At 46.2% G+C, this 9,214-nt stretch overlaps 2 protein-coding genes across 2 annotated transcripts in view; one reads left to right on the top strand and one right to left on the bottom strand.

The window, feature by feature from the left end:
- Positions 1 to 2,147, bottom strand: part of MKS1 (MKS transition zone complex subunit 1) — a 225,202-nt gene extending 223,055 nt beyond the window's left edge. The window contains exon 1 of the mRNA XM_069226780.1: positions 1,979 to 2,147. Coding sequence (XP_069082881.1) covers positions 1,979 to 2,055 — 77 coding nt within the window. The 5' untranslated portion in view covers positions 2,056 to 2,147. The remainder of the gene's footprint in view (positions 1 to 1,978) is intronic.
- A 148-nt stretch (positions 2,148 to 2,295) lies between these two features.
- Positions 2,296 to 8,837, top strand: LOC138286485 (uncharacterized). The gene is made up of 2 exons (XM_069226781.1): positions 2,296 to 4,021; positions 8,622 to 8,837. Exon 1 carries the CDS (start codon positions 2,709 to 2,711, stop codon positions 3,993 to 3,995), a length of 1,287 nt encoding a protein of 428 aa, XP_069082882.1. The 5' UTR covers positions 2,296 to 2,708; the 3' UTR covers positions 3,996 to 4,021; positions 8,622 to 8,837.
- The last annotated feature ends 377 nt before the right edge of the window (positions 8,838 to 9,214 follow it).

The raw sequence follows: 9,214 nt of genomic DNA on the forward strand, positions 1-9,214 counted from the left end.
ACTCCAGTGATGTTGCAGCTCTGAAATATGGCCAAATTGGTGGCAAGTGGCATCGTGTCAGCTGCACGCTTGACTTTTCTCAGTTCATGGGCAGTTATTTTGCCCCTTGGTTTTTCCACACGCTTCTTGCGACCCTGTTGACTATTTTGAATGAAACGCTTGATTGTTCGATGATCACGCTTCAGAAGTTTTGCAATTTTAAGAGTGCTGCATCCCTCTGCAAGATATCTCACTATTTTTGACTTTTCTGAGCCGGTCAAGTCCTTCTTTTGACCCATTTTGCCAAAGGAAAGGAAGTTGCCTAATAATTATGCACACCTGATATAGGGTGTTGATGTCATTAGACCACACCCCTTCTCATTACAGAGATGCACATCACCTAATATGCTTAATTGGTAGTAGGCTTTCGAGCCTATACAGCTTGGAGTAAGACAACATGCATAAAGAGGATGATGTGGTCAAAATACTCATTTGCCTAATAATTCTGCACTCCCTGTATGTCCTACGTAGCACTGCACTTCTCATGTGTTTACCTGCCCAAGTGGTGATCCTAAAGGCCTCTCACCTTATGTGCGCTTGAGCTTCTTATGCCCTCTCAGTGCTCCAGAATGTCACGCGCTGTGTTCTGTAGGCCACCTTAAAATTCCCTGAATCCTTCACGCTCACGTTCCGGACTTTGTTCTTCGGGCCCCATTACAACCCACACACTTTAAGTCTCATCCTCCTGTTTCCTCGGGTCTTCCCAGACTCTACGACTGTGCTTCGCAGGCTTTCCAAGCCACCTTTCCTATTTAGTCACCCCTTCTGTACTGCAACTTCAACAGACTCATCCATGAGTCCGTCGAGCTGGCTAAACCTCTTCACTTCGCAGTGCGATAAGTGAAATAAAAACCAAGTTTGGAGGGAGTGTTCAAAAAGGCCTATGTAATTAAAGATGTGGTTTAAAACATGAAAACTAAAGCCTGTGCTTCACAGTGTGCCACCGGGACAGTATGTGGGTGCCTCTCTAGAAGTCTTCTGTCGTGGAATTCAGCTATATCACACAAAACAACAAACAAAAGCCTGAAACAAGCCAGACCTATCTGGCTTTGCCAGTGATTGTTAGCAGTTTGACCTAAATAAGTAATAGCGATTTTGTTGTGAATACTTACAGTGTTGCACTTATAGATGGCACATATGCCCCTCACTCTGCAGAGAAGGCAAACATGTACGAGCATGTAGTTTGAACACTATTTTGACCCACTGAAATGCACTGTGAGAAACTCGTACTGCTTTCAGCCTCAACTCAAGCGATCTCAGGGGTGATCGGTCATAAACACCTTTCCACTAGTGTATTCAACCAGACACCAGATGGAGACAGTACACTATACAAGAGGACTAATGTTGCATTAAAAACCCGACAATTACATAACAACTTTAAAAAGATCATACCAGCGGAATGCAAGATTGTAAAGCATGCGAAATGTGAACTGGGATTACATTTTGCATGCTTCACAAGGGCATTTACAGTCATTGCTGAGGAATCGGTCAGTGTTTTTCGTCTGTAAAGTTAAAGACCGGAACATAGGGCCCAACTGTGACCCTTTTTAAAAGTCAATTACTGCGGTGAGTGTGACACGTCAGTAACAGATCTATTTAAAGCCCTGCGAGTACCACTACCCCTTACACAATTTGTACTCTTTGGTCCTCTGAGGCTTATTCATATACCCCGTGCTCAACTCCTTGCACTTATCTGTCGCCACTTACCCCATGCTCGTTTGGTCTCGTATGTCCATTTCTCCTCATGACCCTGCTTTAGCCCTTTGTATTTCTAACATTCAAGTTCCCTCAGACCACAGCACCAACTTCGCATCTCAGGCTCAGCCTCTTAACGCCTCCTAATCTCCCATCACTCTGTGCCCCCTTTGCCATTACGCTCTTCAGACGCGCTCTGACGCCTGTTGTACTTCTCAGATGAGCGCATCATCCCTATCTTTACCGAATTTTTAGATTCTTCACGGGATCCCTTGACCTGTAGACGGCCTCCCCGGTGTCCCGGCTCCATTGCTCAGCCATCCCGGGTCCACGACACTACCGTAAAGTGAAATATCGACCCTCAGGGCAACAGCGTCCCATGTTACCACAGCAACGCACGAGCCACTATTCTCTCATTAGAAAGGGACAAACGAAGGCGGGATTAAACTCGAGACGAGGCTTGGAACGCGATACTCCTTCCAGCCAGTACCTACAGTTTGACCATGCGCGCGCGCGATATTTGCCCAATTGTACAATTCCATGTCAGAAGAGGCGGGGATTATGCATATCTTTCCTCACTCTTTACTAAACAGACAACACCGCGTATTGTAGGCTTTTTTTTTTTGCCCCAGCGCAGATTCAGATCACGGTGACACATCGGGTCCACCAGAGGGCGCTCTTCTGCACGTCTCACATCGCTTTTCCTTCGTGATTCGAGCCTGGCTTGTGCTGGTTGCTATTGGAATAGCACAACAGGGGTTCTAGCGTTTGGGCTCCTTTTGTTAATCCCTCCAATCCCCCTTTTGTTAACCCCCGTGAGACACCGCATTTGCGGTGAGGTAGACTCCAGGCTTGGGAGCAGTGACTGCTGGGTTTTACTCAAGACACAAACGCGTGGTGGACTAACCCTTATATTATTTCAGGGTGTTTTCCTGTCTTGTGCTTGCCTGCTGTGTCCACCCTAGACGCAGTCCATGCAGGACCACGATTTCTTCCCCACCCTGTCCCCGGGGGAGGGCCCTTCTCAGTGCACTCTGCCTCCTGAGGTGGATGTGCTAATCTCACAGGCCATTGCCAAGGCCCTGGCTCCCCTAAATGAAAGAGTGGCAAAATTATCAGAAGTTGCTAAGGGGACAGGTATGTTTGGGGGGACAGGAGCGAACTCAAAGACATCAGTGAATGTCATGGCTCCCAAGAAATTGCGCAAGCGCAACGCAGGGCACCTGGAGGGTTTTGACCATCTTACCAAAACCTTTCATAAGAATACGCGTGAGCTCAAGCGACTACCCTTCCAGGAGGGACTTTTGCCCAGAGAGACCGGTGAGGAGGCTCATCACATATGGGGCCCAGATGTGGGCTTACCCAAGTGGGTTGAGGGGGACACAGAGGGGGATTTCTCCTCCGGCAAAGAGCAGGAGTCTGGTCAACCATGGCATCCGGTTCCCCCCCCCCCAGACCAGCAGGAGGCGGAAGATTCCAGTTCGGATATGTCTGATCCCGAGGGATTCTACCATCTGAGATCCTCGGAATGGCGACCAGAACAGAAGGTTGCTGAGTATGTTGCCAGCAAGATTCGGCAACCTCTTGATAAGTTGGTTTGGGCCCGCCTGAAAGCTGAATGCCCTCGGCCTACACTACCAGGCAAAGTAGCGGCAACTCCGGAGTTAGATCCGAAGATGTGTACCTTCTTCGCAAAGTACGTGAAAGATCCGAAAAAGGGCATCGATCGGTCCTGGAGGGCATGCCAGGACAAATTGTTAGATGTGTTAGGACCCCTAACTCAGATTATTCAATTGGCTGAGCATGCAAGGCGTACAGACACTCCTCTGCCGACGGATATCGTGGCGGGATGGGCCCAGAGGGCGGTTTGCCTTCTTGGCAATGCCAACTGCGCTATCTCTACTGAGAGGCGCCGTTCTCTTCTTATTAAGATAGATCCCAATCTGGAGGAACTCTCTGGCTCGGAGGCAGGGGCGGTCGCCCAGGGAAACCTGTTTGGCGACCCATTCTTTAAAAAACTGGGCAAATTTGTGGCCACTTTATCGGCTCTTGATAAGGCACAGACTTCCATTAAAAGAATCTTTCCACAGAAGGTTTTCGGTGGGGCCGGAAGAGGCAGGGTTCGCTCCTCTGGCCACCTCTATCAACAAGGCCCCAGTACCTACGCCAACAGGAACAACGGATGGTGCGACGGCCGCCAAGGTGCCTTCTTCCCCAACCGGGGTAGAGGAAAAGGCAGAACAGGCAGAGGCCCGTGGTGAAACGAACGCTCCAGGAAGCCATAGCGGTAAGAATTACCCTTTCTTCCCCTCAAATTCTCAGTGGGAGACTGCGTTTGTTCACGCACGTGTGGGCACAGTTAACCTCAGATACCTGGGTTTTAAATAATATAAATGTGGCAACAAAAAACCTTATGATGGCTGCATACTCCTATAATGAATAAAGGCAATAAAGGTGCTCATACACACATGAACATATTTGTTGCCGAACATGTATACTGGGATAAGGTACACCTAAACCAGTAAATATGACTATACATAGAAAAACAGGTGGCGCATTCAAGAACTATACATAATTTACTGTCACATATACTGGATTCACAAAAATTTATACTTCATATAGTTATGGCATAACAATCCTGAAAGAAACTGATACAGCGGCTTGTATGTGGCAAACAAATATACACAATCTTTTAATAGATATATACATGCACATTAAAAAATACAATCCATTGAAACCAAATATCTAGGTTCAATACAGAAAACAAATCGTTTCAGCACCCTATACAACAATTAGACATAAACCTCATAATACACATTACTTGCACATAATTCAAAACAACGACAAGAAAGAATAGTATCCATAGTAAGTCCATCAAGAAATAGTCCTGCTTGTGGTCGTAGAATTCAGTCCAGTTGTAGGATTCAACCAGGAATAATCCTGCTTGTAGTTGTAAAGTTCAGTCTAATTTGAAAATACAGCCAGAAAATTCAGCCAACACGTGTTTCGTCCTATTACGGACTTTATCAAGGCTCTTAAGAAAATATTCCTCCATATCCCATTAACGAAACCCTGTATGCGTAAATTTGTTTGTATGTTGATTAATTATAATATGTAAACCAAAACAAAAAATCATGTGGAACACCACTCATCTTGCAAAGCTCCTCAAAAAGTCTCACATGGAGTAACTCATATATAACTTCCAAGAGTCCCACGCAGACTGACAGCATGCCTGAGTTTTACAGACGGCAACATGTTTTCACATAGAATTCTGGGGTAAACAAATATACACAATCTTTTAATAGATATATACATGCACATTAAAAAATACAATCCATTGAAACCAAATATCTAGGTTCAATACAGAAAACAAATCGTTTCAGCACCCTATACAACAATTAGAACATAAACCTCATAATACACATTACTTACACATAATTCAAAACAACGACAAGAAACAATAGTATCCATAGTAAGTCCATCAAGAAATAGTCCTGCTTGTGGTAGTAGAATTCAGTCCAGTTGTAGGATTCAACCAGGAATAATCCTACTTGTAGTTGTAAAGTTCAGTCTAATTTGAAAATACAGCCAGAAAATTCAGCCAACACGTGTTTCGTCCTATTACGGACTTTATCAAGGCTCTTAAGAAAATATTCCTCCATATCCCATTAACAAAACCCTGTATGCGTAAATTTGTTTGTATGTTGATTAATTATAATATGTAACCAAAACACAAAATCATGTGGAACACCACTCATCTTGCAAAGCTCCTCAAAAAGTCTCACATGGAGTAACTCATATATAACTTCCAAGAGTCCCACGCAGACCGACAGCATGCCTGAGTTTTACAGACGGCAACAGGTTTTCACATAGAATTCTGGGGTACACTGATCCAAGACGATTTTCCAAGACTTTTGTTTTTTTCGGATGTGGATTCGGAACTGATATATTCGGAGGTTCAGGATCTCCTGCGAAAAGATGCCATCCACAGATCTATCCTTCATCCCAGGGGTTTTGTGAGCAATATATTCGTGGTAGAGATAAAGGTCAAAGGCTTCCGCCCGGTGATCAACCTCAAGGCTTTCAACGAATGGGTGGTATATAGACACTTCAAGATGGAGGGCATCCACATGCTCAGAGACCTCCTCTTACAGGGGGATTGGATGATTCGTCTGGACCTCAAGGATGCTTACCTGACGGTCCTGATTTTCCCTCTGCATTGCAGGTTTCTGCAATTTCTGTGGAGGGGGGAGATGTTCACGTCCCTTCCCTTCAGCCTGTCTTCGGCACCGTGGTGCTTCACGAAACTACCCCACCAGTGGTGGAGTACCTCTGGTCTCGGCGATTAGTCTGATAATTTATCTTGACGATATCCTTCTGATGGATCAATCCCAGGCACAGCTTCTGTCCAATGCAACCATGACTATTGCGCTCCTCCAGGGCTTGGGGTTCATAATAAACCAACAAAAATTGGACCTCCATCCCTCGCAGTATATTACTTTTCTGGGCTTCCTCATAGATTCCAAGTCAGTCTCTCTCAGTCTTCCGATCTCGAAAATATCCAAGATCCGGAAGGAATTGACGAAGGTCATGAGGCGCGACAGAATCTCCCTCAGACAGTTTTCCGGAGTGGTGGGACTTCTCTCATCCTCAATTCAGGCTATCTTCCCGGGCCCTCTTTATTACAGGGCTCTGCAACGCCTGAAGGCTCATCACCTTCAACACGGAGTGACTTACTCCAAATTGATATCTCTTCCCCAGGAGGTGAGAACAGAGCTTCAATGGTGGTTAGACCACAGGAAGGCTTGGAATGGCAGGCGATCTTTGGCTCCTCACCGGACCTGATAATCAAATCGGATGCCAGCCATCAGGGATGGGGAGCCCGGTGTGGGGACGTCTCGTTCGGCGGATATTGGACCCCACCAGAACTCAATCTGCACATCAGTTGTCTGGAGCTCCTAGCAGGGTCGTTTGTGGTCCGGTCTCTGATACGAGACAAGGTTTCTTGCAGTGTCCTTCTGAGGATGGACAACTTGTTCGCCGTACAATATATAAATCACTCTCAGGGCACTCGCTCAAGAGCCCTAGCGGAATTGGCGAGGACTTTTGGCATTTTTGCCTTCAGCACCAGATATCGGTGACGGCAGAGTATCTCCCGGGCTTTCAGAATGCACTGGCGGATCGGAACTCCAGATTTCTGGAGGATACCAGCGATTGGCAGATGGACAAGGGTGTATTTTCGGCACTCATGGAACATTTGGGTCTGTGTTTAGTAGATCCCTTTGCTTCCAGGTGGAACACCTACTTACCGAGGTACTTCAGCTGACGCCCAGATCCAGGCGCGGCAGCAGAGGACGCGTGTTTGCAGGATTGGGGAGAGAGCAGGGTTACGCTTCCCCCCCCCTTGTGGCTGATTAAGAGAGTGTCAGCCCAAGTGCGTCGTCAGTGAGATACAGTGATGTTGATAACCCCACTGTGGAGGTCACAGGTGTGGTTCCCAACCCTGTGGGAGCTCTCTTGCGACTTTCCAATACTCCTTCCGGTCTTCCCTGAGATACTCTTGGACCCTATGGGGCATTACCATCCCCTGGTCCTGCAAGGCCACCTCAAACTGATGGCTTGGAGGATTTCCGGAATCGCTGGGAAGACAGCAGACTTTCTAAGGAAGCTGAGAACTTCTTCTGACAGGCCTGGGCTCTGGGCACATGCAAACGATATAGGTCCGTCTGGAACCTCTAGGTGCGTTGTTCTGTGGCAAGAAACATTGATCCCATGGGGGCCCAGGTTACAGACATCATAAATTTTTTGGCTGAGATGGCGGATGCCGGTTTGTGTTATTGTTCTATCAACTCTTTTAGATCGGCAATTTCGGCGAGTCATCCTCCTTTGAACAACAATCCAGTGGGGGAACACCCATGGGTATGCAAATTGCTTAAAGGTATCGGGCTGTCCAAAGCCCCGAAACCCAGGTATTCGGAACTGTGGGACGTCAATCAGGTTCTACGTCTTTTGTCCGCAGGAGCTGTCAGCAAAACTGGCCATGTTGTTATGTCTCATTTTGTGCAAGAGGGTTTTGGACGTGAGAGCCCTTGACATTTCGGCACGGGTTTTCTCTCCCAAGGGGGTACCCTTTGCGGTTTCCAGACAAACTAAATGTAATACCAGGTTGGTAACCTATCCAGCTTTCAAACCTGCGCCCAGGTTATGTGTAGTCAGATGTCTAAAGGCATATGAGGAGTCTGAACTCCGACCCCCCTGGGGAGAGACAATTGTTGATATCGATGAAGAAACGCTTTAGAGCAGTTTCATCCCGTTCGATTGCTAGGTGGATCAAATGGCTTCTTATAGAAGCGGGTATCAATGTAAAGATTTTTGGGGCACACTCCACTCTGGTTGCCATGGCTTCCAAGGCCATCCAGGTAGGTTGGAAGATATTATGAATACGGCTGATTGGTCGTCAGAGTCGACCTTCATATTTTTTTCCTTTAAACCTATTCACAAAGCAGCCTCTTTGGTGGTAAGTAAGCTTTAAACATGCATAATCCTTGGCTCCGGTCCTGACATAGAATGAGAAATTTCCTAGCTATCGAGAAGGAAAGTTTCAATTCTATTAAGGACACGGAGGTGAGGATTATCCTGCCCGACACAAGGGATGTGTCTCCCACCCAAGAGGTGTTCCGACACAGCGTCATGTGGAGGTAGTATCTGTGGTTACAATGGTCATATGTTGAGCCCTTGGTTTGGATTGTCTAATGCTTGTTGGGGGCTTTATTCGTTTATTTATCCTTGTAGGGGAATTCTGCAGTACAACGTGTAGCTATGTAAACTGATCATGCCTTTTGGGGGGCATGTCCAACTTTGCTGATCATTTTGCGTTGTTTTTTTAGGACTGGATACTGTGGCAACTTGAGGATGCCTTAACTTCTAATCGCAGTGAAGTCAAGGAAGGATGGGGCGATCACAGCATATACATATATACGGACTGTTGGAGAAGGATTGATTGGACATTGGTTACCATGGAGATGGCTTCATGGGTGTTGTAGTTTGTGTTAATTGAACTTTGAACTGGCTGTTTAATAAAGAGTAAGGAAAGATATGCATAATCCTCGCCTCCGTGTCCTTAATAGAATTGAAACTTTCCTTCTCGATAGCTAGGAAATTTCTCATTCTACTCAAAGAAAGAATGTTCTTTCACTGAACACCAGAAATAGTTATTTAACTTCACTAGCAGTTGCAAATTGTGCAGTTTTCGATATTAATTGGCTTGCAAAGACTTGCTTGTATTTTACTTCATGCGTAGGGTGGTTGGTTTCTCTACCTAACCATTTCGATCCGCAGAATTCCCAAGAACAACCGGATGACTTAGAGGAACTTGTAGGATGTAGTTTGCCAAAAAATATATAGTCAGCCTCCAAAATCAGCAAGGGTGACACTTACGGAGTGGAACCAACAGAGTTCCAGTCACCTTTTTGGAGTGGAA

The sequence above is a fragment of the Pleurodeles waltl genome, chromosome 3_2 (assembly GCF_031143425.1).
Source record: "Pleurodeles waltl isolate 20211129_DDA chromosome 3_2, aPleWal1.hap1.20221129, whole genome shotgun sequence".
Taxonomy (NCBI): domain Eukaryota; kingdom Metazoa; phylum Chordata; class Amphibia; order Caudata; family Salamandridae; genus Pleurodeles; species Pleurodeles waltl.

Excerpts from the sequence above, each read along its gene's own strand:
- LOC138286485 (XM_069226781.1), top strand. The coding sequence starts at position 2,709 with ATGCAGGACCACGATTTCTTCCCCACCCTGTCCCCGGGGGAGGGCCCT.